This window comes from Mobula birostris, chromosome 9 (assembly GCF_030028105.1).
Source record: "Mobula birostris isolate sMobBir1 chromosome 9, sMobBir1.hap1, whole genome shotgun sequence".
Lineage (NCBI taxonomy): Eukaryota > Metazoa > Chordata > Chondrichthyes > Myliobatiformes > Myliobatidae > Mobula > Mobula birostris.
The window spans coordinates 151,601,191-151,617,869 of record NC_092378.1 but is presented as its reverse complement, the minus strand read 5'-3'; the positions used below and the strand labels follow the sequence as shown (position 1 = coordinate 151,617,869).

At 44.0% G+C, this 16,679-nt stretch overlaps 1 protein-coding gene across 1 annotated transcript in view; it reads left to right on the top strand.

The window, feature by feature from the left end:
* Positions 1-16,372, top strand: part of pms2 (PMS1 homolog 2, mismatch repair system component) — a 44,941-nt gene extending 28,569 nt beyond the window's left edge. Inside the window, exons 8-15 of the mRNA XM_072269143.1 lie at positions 792-891; positions 1,873-1,957; positions 3,948-4,100; positions 8,242-9,112; positions 11,018-11,185; positions 13,099-13,199; positions 13,412-13,581; positions 15,397-16,372. Of these exons, the coding sequence (XP_072125244.1) occupies positions 792-891; positions 1,873-1,957; positions 3,948-4,100; positions 8,242-9,112; positions 11,018-11,185; positions 13,099-13,199; positions 13,412-13,581; positions 15,397-15,540 (1,792 nt within the window). The 3' untranslated portion in view covers positions 15,541-16,372. The remainder of the gene's footprint in view (positions 1-791; positions 892-1,872; positions 1,958-3,947; positions 4,101-8,241; positions 9,113-11,017; positions 11,186-13,098; positions 13,200-13,411; positions 13,582-15,396) is intronic.
* The last annotated feature ends 307 nt before the right edge of the window (positions 16,373-16,679 follow it).

The window sequence follows — 16,679 nt, the reverse complement described above, 5'->3', positions numbered from 1 at the left end:
AGAATGACGAGGGCATCTCATTGAAACACAGAATATTGAAAGACCTAGAGAGAGTGGCCATGGAGAGGATGTTTTCAACAGTCTAGGACCAGAGGGCAGTCTCAAAATAGGAGGACGTTCCTTTCGAACAGAGATGAGGAAGAATTTCTTAAGCCAGAGGGTGGTGAATCTGTGGAATTCATTGCCACATACGGCTGTGGAGGCCAGATTGTTAAAGAGGAGGTTGATAGGTTCTTGATTCGTAAGGGCGTCAAAGATTGCTGGAAGTAGACTGGAGAGTGGGGTTGAGAGGGAAAGGTGGAGCAGACTCAAATGGCCGAATAGCCTAATCCTGTACCTATGCCTTATGGTCTCCTGAAATGCAGATATATTGCTTATTAAATAATGTGAACAAAACTAGGATCAAGGTTCAACTTTATTCGCCATATGTATTTACAATTATTAGCAATTTGCTGTGGTGTGTTGGTGCTGCAAGCATAAAAACACGATTCAACAATTATAAAGAATAAAGAAGTAATTAAAAATAAACAGGTTGAAGTATGGATATGAAATAAATGTGCATAAATCCATGAATATCAGCATGCATTTTAAGATGTTTACACTGCAGTGACTGACATAAAAGAAGGGGATTGGGGAATGGTTGATCAGGTTAACTGCCTGGGAGAAGAAACTTTTAAGATGATGTGAAGCTTTTGTTTTAATAGTCCTATAGTGCTTTCTAGAAGGGAGTTTACACATTTAATAACTTTATGTGCTATAACAGCGATTTTCTTCTCTGTGATGTACTGAAGGATCACAGGTTTTGTGTCTCGTAGCGATCATGGAGTTGGTAGGAGTGCAACTGACCGACAGTTTTTCTTCATCAATCAGCGACCATGTGATCCTATTAAGGTAACAGCAGTAGCAGCGAATTATGAATTGTTAAATTGAAATAACTAACATCAGTGCTGTCTGTATGCATGCCGTCACAATGACTACACTCGACTCAATCTTCCTATTGGTCCTGCACAATTTAGCTGTTTGAATAACAACGACCATAAACAATATTAGTTGCATCCATTCCTTGGTTAGATTTTAAAGAAAAAACAGATAGAGATTAACCCACACAAATACTCAGCAGGTCAGGCAGTGTCGATGGAGGGGAATAAACAGTCTATGCTTTGTGCCATTGCCCTTCATCAGGACTGGAATGGCAGAGGGAAGAGGCCAGAAAAAGAAGGTGGGGGAGAGGGGAAGGGATACAAGCTGGCAAGTGATAGGTGTGACCAGGTGAGGGGAAAGATGTGTGGGTGGGGAAGGGGGAATGAAGTGAGAAGCTGGGTGGTCTAAAACACAAGATGCTGGAAGTTCAGAGCAACACACAAAATGCTAGAACTCAGCAGATCAGGCAGCGTCTATGGAGGAGAATAAACAGTCAGTGTTTCGGGCTGAGACCCTTTATGTCCCAATAAAGGGTCTTGGCTTGAAACATCGACTTTATTCCTCTCCATTGAAGTTGGGAGAGAAGCAGTGGAAGAGTGAAAAGGCCTGAAGAAGAAGGAATCTGATAGGAGGAGACAGTGGACCGTGGAAAAAGGGAAGACGGAATGGAAACGGAGGGAGGTGATGGGCAGGTGAGGAGAAGAGAAGGGGTTAAGGATACTGACATTTCAGGTTGGGACACTTCATCAGCACTGGCCAGTCCAGCTGAAGGGTCTCAAGCCAAGGTATCAACTGTCCAGTTCCCTTTATAGACTTAGCCTGACTTGCTGGGTTCCTCCAGCTCACTTGCATGTTGCCCGGTTGGCTTTGCCTCCCTCCCCCAGATGAAAATAACAACATTATATATCATTGTTTTTCCCTGAAAATTTACAGAGTTATTTTTCCTTTCAGGTTTCAAAACTCATAAACGAAGTATATCACATGTATAACAGGCATCAATATCCATTTGTTGTCCTGAATGTCTGTGTTGATTCTGGTAAGTGACAAATGTATATTTAAGACTTTTTTCACAAATCATACAAAGGTGAGAAAGTAAGGAGGCATGGGATCCAAGGGGACATTGCTTTGTGGATCCAGAATTGACTTGCCCACATACGGCAAAGTGTGGTTGTAGACGGGTCATATTCTGCATGGAGGTTGGTCGCCAGTGGTGTGCCTCAGGGATCTGTTCTGTGACCCCCTTCTCTTCGTGATTTTTATAAATGACCCGGATGAGGAAGTGGAGGAATGGGTTAGTAAATTTGCTGATGACGCAAAGGTTGGGGGTGTTGTGGATAGGGTGGAGGGCTGTCAGAGGTTACAACGGGATATTGATAGGATGCAAAACTGGGCTGAGAAGTGGCAGATGGAGTTCAACTAGATAAGTGTGAGGTGGTTCATTTTAGTAGGTCAAATAGGCATCGGATAGTCTCATGAGACCATGGATTTGCGCCTTGGAAGGTTTCCAGGGCGCAGGCCTAGGCAAGGTTGTATGGAAGACCAACAGTTGCTCATGCTGCAAGTCTCCCCTCTCCACGCCACCGATGTTGTCCAAGGAAAGGGCACTAGGGCCAATACAGCTTGGCACCGGTGTCATCACAGAGCAATGTGTGGTTAAGTGCCTTGCTCAAGGACACCACACACTGCCTCAGCTGAGGCTCGAACTCGCGACCTTCAGATCATGAAGATGTTGTAGTAGTAGTACTTTATTGATCCCGGGGGAAATTGGTTTTTGTTACAGTTGCACCATAAATAATAAATAGTAATAAAACCATAAATAGTTACATAGTAATATGTAAAATTATGCCAGGAAGTAAGTCCAGGACCAGCCTATTGGCTCAGGGTGTCTGACCCTCCAAGGGAGGAGTTGTAAAGTTTGATGGCCACAGGCAGGAATGACTTCCTATGACGCTCTGTGTTGCATCTCAGTGGAATAAGTCTCTGGCTGAATGTACTCCTGTGCCCACCCAGTACATTATGTAGTGGATGGGGGACATTGTCCAAGATGACATGCAACTTGGACAGCATCTTCTTTTCAGACACCACCGTGAGAGAGTCCAGTTCCAACTCCACAACATCACTGGCCTTACGAATGAGTTTGTTGATTCTGTTGGTGTCTGCTACCCTCAACCTGCTGCCCCAGCACACAACAGCAAACATGATAGCACTGGCCACCACAGACTCGTAGAACATCCTCAGCATCGTCTGGCAGATGTTAAAGGACCTCAGTCTCCTCAGGAAATAGAGACGGCTCTGACCCTTCTTGTAGACAGCCTCAGTGTTCTTTGACCAGTCCAGTTTATTGTCAATTCGTATCCCCAGGTATTTGTAATCCTCCACCTTGGCCGCACTGACCCTCTGGATGGAAACAAGGGTCACCGGTACCTTAGCTCTCCTCAGGTCTACCACCAGCTCCTTAGTCTTTTTCACATTAAGCTGCAGATATTGGCTCAGGGTGTCTGACCCTCCAAGGGAGGAGTTGTAAAGTTTGATGGCCACAGGCAGGAATGACTTCCTATGACGCTCTGTGTTGCATCTCAGTGGATGGAATTAGGATGGAAGTGGGACAAACGGTACATAGGCAGGGCCTGGGGGATATTTCATGATATTACTGGTCTTTTTCTGCCACTTCTCTGTAAATATAACCAAGCTACTGACATGATGAAGGAAGTTGTGAATCCACCAAAGATGAAGGACTTTCATTGCTGCCCTAAATGCCTGCAGCGTAATGACAGTAAAATAGAACTCTATAAATCTGTCCTTGATCTTGGTTGGGCAGTTTTGACTACTCATTGTAGAGCCCTCCATTCTCTGCAGTGCAGTTTCCGTACCACACAGTGATGCAGAATGTTAAGGTGCTTTCTACTGTGCATCTGTATAAGGAATTGAGCATTGGTGTACATCGTCCAACTATTTAATCAAGTAAAGAACACTGTATCCACACTGAGGATGGTGATATTCATTAAGATATGTTTTACTATTTCTAGAGTGTGTTGATGTCAATGTCACACCAGACAAAAGACAGGTTTTTCTTCAGGATGAAAAGCTCCTTCTTGCAATCCTGAAAACGTCCCTTATTCAGATGTATGATTCTGATGCGAACAAGCTTAATGTTAATCAGAAGTTTCATCAGAACGCAGGTAAAAATTACAATATCTGTTAATTGTGTGGTTTTTAAAAAATCTGATTGCTACTGTGAAAACTTGAGATGGAATAATACAGGTAAAATTACTTTTGTAATAGGGCTGGTACAGTAGTGTAGTGGCTGTGTCAATGCTTTACAGCTCCAGGGACCCTGGTTCAATTTCTGCCGCTGTCTTTAAGGAGTTTGTACATTCTCCCCATGACTGGGTGGGTTTCCCCTGCGTGCTCTGGTTTCTCTCACATTCCAAAGAACTGCAGGCGGGTTAGTCCGTTAATTGGTCACATGGGTGTGATTGGGCGGTGTGGGCTTGTTGGGCCAGAAGGCCAGTTACCATGCTGTATCTCTAAATAAATTTGAGAGTGGGTTACAATTGTGAACAGCACTGAGGTATTGATTGCTTAATTGATAATTGGTTTGTTATTGTCGTGTGTACTAAGATACAGTGAAAAGCTTATGTTCAGATTCATTCATGTACAACGAAACATACAGTGAAATGTGTTGTTTGTGTTAACAACCAATACAATCTAAGGATGTGCTGGGGGCAGCCCACAAATGTCACAAACATTCCGGCACTGACATAACATGCTCCCAGTGTTCAGCAGAGCAACACAGAACCCAACAACTAAGTATACGTTTGCGTGCCATCCGGACAAATCATTCCATGCGTAAGTTCATTGAGGTAGCAAAAAACAATGAAGAATGTGGTGTTAAAGTTACAGATAAAATGTAGGCAAGTGAGGTGCAAGGACCACGATGGGGTAGACTGAGGGGTCAAGGGTACAAGAGGTCTGATAACAGCAGGATGGAAGCATGATGGTATGTGTTCTGAAGCATTTGTATCTTCTGCCTGACAAGAAGGGAAAGAAGAGAGAATAGCTGGGACAGGAGGGGGTCTTTGATTATGTTGACTGCCTTACTGATGCAGCAGGAAGTGTAGACTGAGTTCATAAAACTATGAGACACAGGAGCAGAATTAGGCCATTTGGCCTATCAAGTCAGCTCAAGTCAAAGTTCAAAGTAAATTTTATCATCAAAGAACATGTATGTCACCATATACAACCCTGAGATTCATTTTCCTGCGGGAATACTCAACAAATCTATAGAATAGTAACTATAACAGGATCAATGAAAGATCAAGCAGAGTGCAGAAGACAACAAACAGTGCAAATGCAGATATAAATAAATAGCAATAAATAACGAGAACATGAAATAACAAGATAAAGAGTCCTTAAAGTGAGATCGTTGATTGTGGGAATGTATGGACAAGAGAATATAGTTACCCCTAGTGGTGCGAGACCTGAGGCACTTGTACCTTCCACCCAATGGCAGCAGCAAGAACAGAGCATGGCCTGGCTGGTGAGGATCTCTGATGATGGGTAAGTCAATGACAAGATGATGCCAGCGATCACCGGCGATTTTCTGTGAGCTCTAGATTTGTCACCATTCAGTCAAGACTGATTTATTTTCTCTCTCAACCCCATTCTCCGGCCTACTCCCATAACAGCAAGGAATTTTGCCATAGAAGTGTCAGGAATTGTGGATACAAATTGTGGAGTCTCTGGAGGGGAGGTTGTTTCCAACACTTAAATTCTTGTACATCTTGATCTGTACTTCCAAAAGGGAATTGGATGAGTACAAGTGAAAAAACTTGGACTATACAGAGTGAGACAAAATATATTGCTCTACAGGGGCTAGCTGGAATAAGTGGCCTCTTTCTCTGCAGTAATAATTCTGTGTTTCATACATATGTGTAACTGTGACAACTATTCATGAATCCTATTATAAATAATATTTTACTTCAAGATTGTGAAGGAAACATTAACTTGAAAATTAGAATTCGTAACCCTTTATTAGAACCCTCCAACTTCACAAATATGTCAACTTCAGTCACCAAAAATATTAATCATTATCCTTCGGCACGAAGTACAATAATTTTGACATTGAACTTACATCTCAGAATTCACAGACCATAAGACCATTAGACGTGGGAGCAGAATTAGGCCATTTGGCCCATTGAATCTGCTCCGCCATACAATCATGGCTGAATTATTTTTCCTCTCAACCCTATTCTCCTGCCTTTTACCCTTAACCTATAATAACTTTAATCAAATTCAACTACTTTTAAATAAGTTTTTGTAAATCTGGAACTTAAGCTGGAACCAGAAAAAAATTATAATGCAAAATTGGTAGAATGCAAAATGTAAAAATAAATAGATGGCTAGAAAGAGATCTGATTCACTCTTGTTCTTCCTTGTGGAGAGAATTGGTCACTCAGTATCAGGGCAGTACAGTATTGTAGTGGTTAATGTAACACTATTACAGCGACAGCAACCCAGGTTCAATTCTGCAGCTGTCTGTATGTTTGTACATGCTCCCTGTGACCATGCAGGTTTCCTCCGGGTGCTCTGGTTCCCTCCCACATTCCAAAGGTGTATGGGTTAATAGTTAATTGGTCCTCCAATCCTCCAATCACCTTAAAATTATGACTCCACATATTAGCCGTTTCCACCCTGAGAAAAGGTCATAGTCATAGTCATACTTTATTGATCCCAGGGGAAATTGGTTTTCGTTACAGTTGCACCATAAATAATAAATAGTAATAAAACCATAGTTAAATAGTAATATGTAAAATTATGCCAGGAAATAAGTCCAGGACCAGCCTATTGGCTCAGGGTGTCTGACCCGCCAAGGGAGGAGTTGTAAAGTTTGATGGCCACAGGCAGGAATGACTTCCTATGACGCTCTGTGTTGCATCTCGGTGGAATGAGTCTCTGGCTGAATGTACGCCTGTGCTCAACCAGTCCATTAGACATTGTCCAAGATGGCATGCAACTTGGACCAGCATCCTGTTTTCAGACACCACTGTGAGAGAGTCCAGTTCCATCCCCACAACATCACTGGCCTTACGAATGAGTTTGTTGATTCTGTTGGTGTCTGCTACCCTCAGCCTGCTGCCCCAGCACACAACAGCAAACATGATAGCACTGGCCACCACAGACTGGTAGAACATCCTCAGCATCGTCTGACAGACGTTAAAGGACTTCAGTCTCCTCAGGAAATAAGAGATGGCTCTGCCTGTCTACTCTATCTATGCCTCTTATCATCTTCTATCAAGTTGCCACTCATTCTCCTTGGCCGCTGAGGGAAAAGCCCTAGTTCACTGAACCTGTCTTCAAATGACATGCTCTGCAGGTCACAGTAGTTAGCACAGTACGTTACAGTACCAGCGACCCGGTTCAGTTCCTGCCACTGTCTGTAAGGAGTTTGTACGTTCTCCCCGTAAACCGTGTGAGTTTCCTCTGGGTCTTCTGGTTTAACCCCACAGTCCAAAGAGCTACCTGTTGGTAGGTTAATTGGGCATTGTAAATTGTCCCGTGATGAGACCAACATTAAACCAACAGTTGCTGGGCAGCCAGAGAAAGCAGGATCTCCCAGTGGCCACACATTTTAATTCCACATCCCATTCCCATTCTGATATGTCTATCCACGGCCTCCTCTACTGTAAAGATGAAGCCACGCTCAGGTTGGAGGAACAACACCTTATATTCCGTCTGGGTAGCCTCCAACCTGATGGCATGAACATTGACTTCTCTAACTTCCGCTAATGCCCCACCTCCCCCTTGTACCCCATCCGTTATTTATTTATATACACACATTCTTTCTCTCACTCTCCTTTTTCTCCCTCTGCCCCTCTGACTATACCCCTTGCCCATCATCTGGGTTTTTCCCCCCTCCCCCTTTTCCTTCTCCCTGGGCCTCCTGTCCCATGATCCTCTCATATCTCCTTTGCCTATCACCTGTCCAGCTCTTGGCTCCATCCCTCCCCCTCCTGTCTTCTCCTATCATTTTGGATCACCCCCTCCCCCTCCAACTTTCAAATCCCTTACTCAGACTTCCTCAGTTAGTCTTGACGAAGGGTCTCGGCCTGAAACGTCGACTGTACCTCTTCCTACAGATGCTGCCTGGCCTGCTGCGTTCACCAGCAACTTTGATGTGTGTTGCTGGACAGCACAGCTTCAAGGGCCAGAAAGGCCTATTTCACGCTATATCTCAATAAATAATTGAAATAAATAATAAAACATCCATCAGGTCAGTTCTATTTTTTTAGAAAACTTATTTTCTACTTCTGTTTTCAGTTTTGGACACCTTTGAGAAAGTTCCCCAGACTGTCATTCCAGATTCCTCAGTTCCAAATGAGCGTGAATCTGCTTCTGTGCGTTCAGAGAAGGAAAAGAATATAAGCATTGCCAGATTGCGTGAGGCATTCTCTCTACACCAGTCCTCGTTCTGTAGATTTAAGTACGGTGAAAGACAGGATTTGCCGGTGCAGCGGAAACTCGATTCGTTTTTGACGAACCGCGTGCAGAGCAGCCCTCGGTCCGGACCCCAAGATGGGACGTCGCCCAGAAATTGTGAGCCATTGCAGAAAGACTGCAGGAGCTCAGAGAGCGACACAGATTCCGGAAGGGGCAATACCACGCCCTCTTCGATTGGCAGTAACACGCCCGAGGCCAGCACTTCAGCCAAATGTAGCGAGACCCCTGACAGTGCGATGAGCTCACCCATTGCACTGCAGACCTTCCCAGAAGCTCGGAAAGGGGATGAAGAAATGAAAACTGAAGCAGCCATCTATGATGCCTGTATTCCCAACGTTGCCGTGTCTGCAGAGAAAGCTAATCCAATAGGAAGTGGCGACCAGGTATTGGTAGATTCTCACTCGTATGATAACACCTTCCAGAATGCAAAGCGCGCTAAGTTTGAGGGTTCAGATGCTGATTTGCCTTGGGATATCAGACATTCCCAGAAATTGGAAGTTGATAGACCAGTGGAAATGAGTAAAAGGATTGTTAAGCTCCCTTTTTCAATGAGCCTTCTTGCTGAAAGGCTGAAAGTGATCAACGCTCAGCAAGCAGAGCAGGATGAGGCACAGAGATGCCGGCGATTTCGAGCCCAGATTAATCCCGGAGACAACCAAGCAGCAGAGGAGGAACTCCGGAAAGAAATCAGGTAATGATATTCGTCAGTATTTGCGTGAATAAGTCTGAAGAGATTTTTCCTTTGTAAATCACCTGTGGCACTTGGTTATCTGTTTGAAAAGATTATACGGAGTCCAGAATACTATACACATTATAACTAAGATTCATTCTGTCGGACTAATCAAAGATTGGTTCTTTTACAAGTCTTATCAAGTATTGATACATTTGAAGACCATAGGGCATAGGAGCAGGGTTAGGCCATTCGGTCCATCAAGTCTGCCCCACCCTTTGATCATGGCTGATTTATTATCCCTGTTCAACCACATTCTCCCCATAAACTTCGATGCCCTCCCTAAACAACCTCCACTTTATACGCAATGACTTGGCATCCACAGCCATCTGTGGCTATGAATTCCACAGATTCACTACCCTTGGCTAAAGAAAAAAATTCCTCCTCATCCCTGTTTTAAAGTGACGCCCTTGTATTCAGAGGTTGTGCCCTCTGGTCCTGGACTCCCCCACTATTGGAAACTTCCTCTCAACGTCCACTATATCTAGGCCTTCCAATATTTGATAGGTCCCCATTCATTCTTCTGAACTCCAGCGAGTACCGGCCCAGGGCTATCAACTGCTTCTGAACTTACTCTCAATTCCTGAAGAATTGAGAGTAAACATAGGAGCAAATTAATAGTTTATACCAGTTGTTGAAAATTACCAACGCAGCATGATAGAGTCGTGGTTAGCTAAACACTGTTGTAGCACCAGCAGCCCAGGCTCAATTCCACTGCTCTCTGTAAGGAGTTTGTACTCTCTCACCGTGACTGCGTGGGTTTCCTCCAGGTGCTCTGGCTTCCTCCCACATTCCGAAGATGTATGGGTTAGGAGGCTAATTGGTCACACAGGTGTAATTGGGCCTCTGGGATTGTTCAGCCTGTTACTATGCTGTATCTCTAAATGAAATAAAAATAAATTCTTTGGGTGCAGTACATGCCTGTAGCATTGGCTGCTGCTCCCTGGAAGTTGGTATGGTCCCAATGGGCCAAACGACTTACTATGGCATCAGGGCTATAAGATGATTCTTGTAACTCTCATCAGAGGAGGAGGTACAGGATTTCGTAGTAATTTTAACATATTACACTGTCCTGCTGCCTCAGAACAACACATTTCAATACATATGTCAGGAACAATAAACTTAGTTCTGAAGATAAAATATATATTAGCTCACATACCATTTACAGATCTGTTTAGTGAGTGGAATGTTCAACATTCAAGATCGTTTAATGTTATTTCCAGAACACCAGTGTAAAGGAGAATAAAATAATTGCTACTCCAGATCTGATGCAGCAGAAAATGAAACACAATAAGATAAAGGAACACAATAATAAAAAGTCACAATAAATATAAGTAAATAAGATAACTTGTAAACATAGGTTGTATGTCCATAAAGTGACACTAGGCATACAAGTATCTTTATGTAAGGTGACTCTAACATGAAATGATAAAGAGTGGTGATTAGGAGTGCAGGGGTGGGATAGTGGGTGGAGATGTTGATCAGCCTTACTGCTTGGGGAAAGAAGCTGTTGTGTCTGGTGTTTGTACAGTATATCCTTGATGGTGGGTAGGCTGGTGCCGGTGATGTGTTGGGCATTTTTGACTTCCCATTGTAGACCCTTCCTGTCCGCCACAGTGCAGTTTCTGTACCATGTAATGATGTAGCATATTAGGATGCTCTCTATTGCGCATCTCCAGAAGGACACGAGTACAGATGTACATAGTCTGGCCCTCTTCAGCCTCTTCAGAAAGTAGAGGTGTTGGTGAGCTCTCCTGATTGTGTGCAATGTATCCTGAGACCATGAAGCGCTTGTTCGAAATATTAATATTCTCCAGTAAATTGCAGCCGCAAAATATTCAGTGATGTGTTTATTCCTGTCTATAGCAAAGACATGTTTGCAACCATGGAGGTTCTTGGCCAGTTTAACCTGGGATTTATTATCACCAAGCTTGGGTCGGACCTGTTCATTGTCGACCAGCATGCCACTGATGAGAAGTACAACTTCGAAATGTTGCAACAACATACCGTTCTCCAAGGTCAAAGACTGATAGCGTAAGGCTTCTCTTTCTTATACGTTCCTGTAAAAAAAAATTTCCACTAAACAGTAGATATTTTGGAATTATTGGCCTTCAAAGGCAGCAGACAATAAGAAATTTCAATATTGAGGTGATTATTAACTTTGGACCATAAATGGGTGATGTTGTTAGGACACAGATCAGCCATAACACAACTGAATGGTGGAGCAAAGACAGGAACCAGTCTCCTTTAATTGCTGTGTTTCTTTGTCTTTGACAAGTTTACATTGAGGACCTGATATTTAATTAACTTACTTATTTAAGCCAATCAACCCTACGGGGGCATAGGCCCTCGACAGCAGTTCGCCAGATTCCTCTGTCCTGGGCCAGTCTTTCAAGTTTTTCCAGGTGTAGCCCATCTTTGAAGATCCTTCCTCTCCCAGGGATGAGGTCTTTGGAGCGTGGTGTTGACATTTCTGTAGCTCCGGGCTTTTACGGGATGGGGTTGCCCAACTCTCCTCCTTTCACAGCCGGGCTTGGGACCCTCCGTGACGGAGTTGATGTTGTATTTTATTAAGATGCATCTTAATTTTTTTTTGTAGTTGCAACTCAAGTTGCCAGATTTGTTAAAACACATTGAAGTTGATTGGTAAGGGTGTTACAGGTTACAAGAGAATGGTGTTGAGAAGGAAAATAGATCAGCCTTAGTTGAATGGCAGAGCTGACTGGACGGGCTGAAAGGCCTGATTCTGCTCCTCCATCTTGTAGTAACATGTGAGGTAAGTTTGGATAGGTACAGGGATGAGAAGGGAATGGAGGATATAGTCTGGGTGAGGTAGATGGATTAGAAAGTCCAGGGTGGCATAGCGGGAATGGGCCAAAGAGCCTGTTTCTTTGCTGACAACACACATAAACGTTGCTGGTGAACACAGCAGGCCAGGCAGCATCTCTAGGAAGAGGTACAGTCGACGTTTCAGGCCGAGACCCTTTGTCAGGACTAACTGAAAGAAGAGTTAGTAAGAGATATGAAAGTGGGAGGGGGAGGGGGAGATCCAAAATGATAGGAGAGGACAGGAGGGGGAGGGATGGAGCCAAGAGCTGGACAGGTGATTGGCAAAGGGGATATGAGAGGATCATGGGACAGGAGGCCTAGGGAGAAGGAAAAGGGGGAGGGTGGGGAGCCCAGAGGATGGGCAAGGGGTATAGTCAGAGGGACGGAGGGAGAAAAAGGAGAGAGAGAGAAAGAATGTGTGTATATAAATAAATAACGAATGGGGTACGAGGGGGAGGTGGGCATTAGCGGAAGTTTGAGAAGTCAGTGTTCATGCCATCAGGTTGGAGGCTACCCAGACGGAATATAAGGTGTTGTTCCTCCAACCTGAGTGTGGCTTCATTTTTACAGTAGAGGAGGCCTTGAATAGACATATCAGAATGGGAATGGGACGTGGAATTAAAATGTGTGGACGGAATATAAGGTGTTGTTCTCTCATATCCCTTTTGCCAATCAACTGTCCAGCTCTTGGCTCCATCCCTCCCCCTCCTGTCTTCTCCTATCATTTCGGATCTCCCCCTCCCCCTCCCACTTTCAAATCTCTTACTCACTCTTCCTTCAGTTAGTCCTGACGAAGGGTCTCGGCCCGAAACGTCGACTGTACCTCTTCCTAGAGATGCTGCCTGGCCTGCTGCGTTCACCAGCAACATTTATGTGTGTTGCTTGAATTTCCAGCATCTGCAGATTTCCTCGTGTTTGTGTTTCTTTGCAGAAGTACTCTGATTATGCTTCAATTGATAGTGACTTGAGAGAAAAAATGTTGGCTGTAGGGAAGAGCAGAGGAACTTGATCCGATTGGTTTGTCCTAGGAGCTGGGATAGCCTCACTGGGGTAAATGCACTCCTCCTGTGCCGTAACAATTCTATTAATAACAGAACCATTTTCCATTTCCACCCTAGACCCCAGAATCTTCATTTAACAGTAGTGAACGAAGCTATACTGATGGAAAATATAGAGATCTTCAGAAAGAATGGGTTCGATTTTATCATAAATGAGCAAGGTTGGTGTGATCACAGGCCAGAGTTTTGTTCAAAAGTCTGTTCTTAGATTTGTTATTTTTGCAAACGCTGGTAAACTTGCTAATTATTATGGGTTATATGAGAGATATCTGATTCTCTGAATGCCAGTCCCTCGAGGTGTGGGTGGCTGGTTTCATTGCAACACCTGCTTACAAACAGCTTTACTTTCTGTTTTTGGGGGTTTTCTATGCAGCACCTCCTGCAGAGAGAGTGAAGCTGGTTTCCTTGCCAATGAGCAAGAACTGGACTTTTGGTGTCCAGGATATCGAGGAGCTGATCTTCATGCTGAGTGACAGCCCTGGGGTGATGTGCCGGCCGTCACGGGTCAGGCAAATGTTTGCTTCCAGAGCCTGTAGGAAATCAGTAAGTGCTTCTTAACATTTCCACTTGTAAGTACATTCTATCCAGTGCATTGTATCCGACTCTAATGCATTTGTATGCTTGTTAAACCGCACGTTCAAAGTTTAAAGTACAATGTTCAAACTAAATTTATTATCCAAGTCTGTATATGTTAGGATGGTGTGGTGGAGATCTGTCTCTACCAAAGGAGGTATAAGGTGCTCCTTCCCTCCACTAGCCTGAAGGTCACCGTTGGACAAGGTGTAGCACACTCTTAGGCACCTCCCCCCAAGATCAGGGTCATGTGAAGCCATGGGAGCAGGTGATGGATGGTCGTATGAGCAGCTGGTGCATTTCACAAGTCCTGGTTATGCGACCACTGATGCCAGGCAGACAGTCTCTGAAGAATATTGATCATGGCTGGAGATCACCTGTCTTGTAAAGACACAGCCCCAGAAGGCTGCAATGGCAAACCACTTCTGTAGAAAAATTTGCCAAGAACAATCATGGTCATGGGAATAACATGATCGCCCACGTCATACAACTCAGCACATAATGAAAGAACGAACATCTGTGTCACCATATACTACCCTGAGATTCATTTTCTTGCAGGCATTCACAATAAATACAAAGAAACACAATAGAATCAATGAAAGACTACACACTAACAAAGGTGGACAAACAATGTGCAAAAGACAAATTGTACAAATACAAATAGAAAAACTAAGTTTTAAATATAGATAAGTAAATAATAAATAACAGTGAGCATATAAGTTGTAGACTCCTTGAAAGTGAGTCCATAGGTTGTGGAATGAGTTCAGTGTTGGGATGAATAATGTTACCTACATGTCTGATGTCGCTAGCCTTTCATATGATTCTACATTTCAATCAAAATAGAATATCCTTTATAACAGTTTAGTGGTGGTGAAAAAGAAGGCAGAAAATAGGGTTAATAGCAGGAATCTGAGCAGTGTAGGGGACAAAGGGAAACATTCATACATCCCTCAAAGCTGCCACACATGTTGATAGAATAGTTAAGATGGCTTATGGTGCGTTGGCCTTCATTAGTATGAGGATTGACTTCAAAAGCCATGAGGTAATGTTGCAGCTCTATGAAACCCAGGTTAGACTACGTTTGGAGTACTGTGCTCAGTTCTGGTGGCCTCATCATAGGAAGGATGAGGAAGCTTTAGAGAGCGTGCAGAGGAGACTTAGCCAGGAAGCTGCTTGGATTGTAGAGCATGTCTTATGAGGATAGGTCGAGTGAGTTAGGGCTTTTCTCTTTGGAGTGAAGGAGGATGACAGCTGACTTGATAGAAGTGTTCAAGATGATAGGAGGCATTAATAGAGTGAACAGTCAGTGCCTTTTTCCCAGGGCAGAAGTGGCTAATGCAAAAGGGTATAATTTTATATGTTTGGAGGAACGTATAGGAGCATGTCAGAGGTAGTTTTTTTTTACACAGTGGTGGATGTGTGGAACACACTGCCAGGGAGTGATGGTAGAAGTAGATATATTAGGGGCATTTAAGAGACTGTTAGGTACATGGATGACAGAAAAATGGAGGGTTATGTGGGAGGGAAGGGTTAGATTGATCTTAGAGTGGGTTAAAAGGACATCGAGGGCTGAAGGGCCTGTACTGTTCTATATTCTATCACTCCTGCATTCACATTCCAGTTGTTGATGTACATCAGAAACAATTAACCCCCGGCACAGTGTGGTTGAGGAAATTAAACTCCAAAGCGCCCTACTGCTCATGCGAGACAGGAGATAGCTGAGGCAAAACCTTGAACTGAAACATGGTACCCATCTACTTACCTTATGTAACTCTTTATCAACAGGTGATGATTGGGACTGCACTTACTAATGGTGAGATGAGGAAGTTGGTTACGCACATGGGTGAGATAGAACATCCCTGGAACTGCCCGCATGGACGACCAACCATGAGACATCTAGTCAACTTGGACATGATTTCTGTGGAATGAATGCATGTGGCTGGACCATCTATATTAAACAGTTAATCTTAGATATAACTACTCTGGTTTTTAGTGCCCAGGATATGTTTCAATAGTGTTAATGGCAGCACAAAATGGTCAATGCCCAGAGCCAGGGTTCCCAACCTTTGTTATGCCATAGAGCCCTAACATTAATCAAGGGCTCCATGGACCCAGGCTGGGAACTCTTGGCCTAGGGAAAGTTATTACGAACAGTCCTATAATGCTAGGGACTTAGCATAAACTCCTGCCCCTCCTGATGTTAATTGCTGCTCTGCTGGGAGTCGACGAGAACTCAATTCCCCATGTGACTCAGTGTGCAGGGGCCTGCCTCTGGGTTCTGCCACTAGCTGACCAAGCTGGGGAGCATTCTGGCCAGTGTGGTGAGTGCAGGTATAGTGGGACTGGTAGCCCCCAAGCCCCACCTTTCAGCAATGGGCAGATGCACTGCCCACCCCCTGACCTTCACAGGCAGCCTCCCCACACTGAGCCACAAGGGGATTCATTGCTTGGGGGGGAGGGGGGGAGTCGCTAGCAGAGAATAGGGACTGGCACAGCTTTGGGGAGAAATCTGCGCCAGCTCCCCGCACCGCAGCCTGCAGCCTGAGCAGTTACCTCTTTGTAATTATACCTGTGAGTGTTCAGACCAGAGGACCAAGACCATCGTCCTGCGGAATAGCGTTAAGTGAGGGATAAAGGCTTATTATATCATCAGATGTAATTAGATTGTACAGTAGTAAAATGTTCTCTTTGCAACAGTGTACAAAATGTGAAATCTTAAGCAGTATTTGCAGAAATATCACTGTTTTGTTTCATTTCTATTAAAATTTAAATTTTGTACTCTTTTCGCAATATAAGTAACTTGATGAATTCTTTACTGGGAGTTTGACGATTATGTGTAACTAAGCCCATTATGTGGTTCCTCAACATCATATCCACAAGACCTAGGATCAGAATTAGGCTATTAGGTTCGTCGAGTCAGCTCCACCATTAAATCTTGGCTGATTTATTAACCGCCTCAACCCCATTCTCCTGCCTTCTCCCCATGACTTTTGACGCCCCAGCTGATCAAGAACGAATCAAACATCCGTAAACGAGGAATTCTGCAGATGCTGGAAATTCAAGCAACA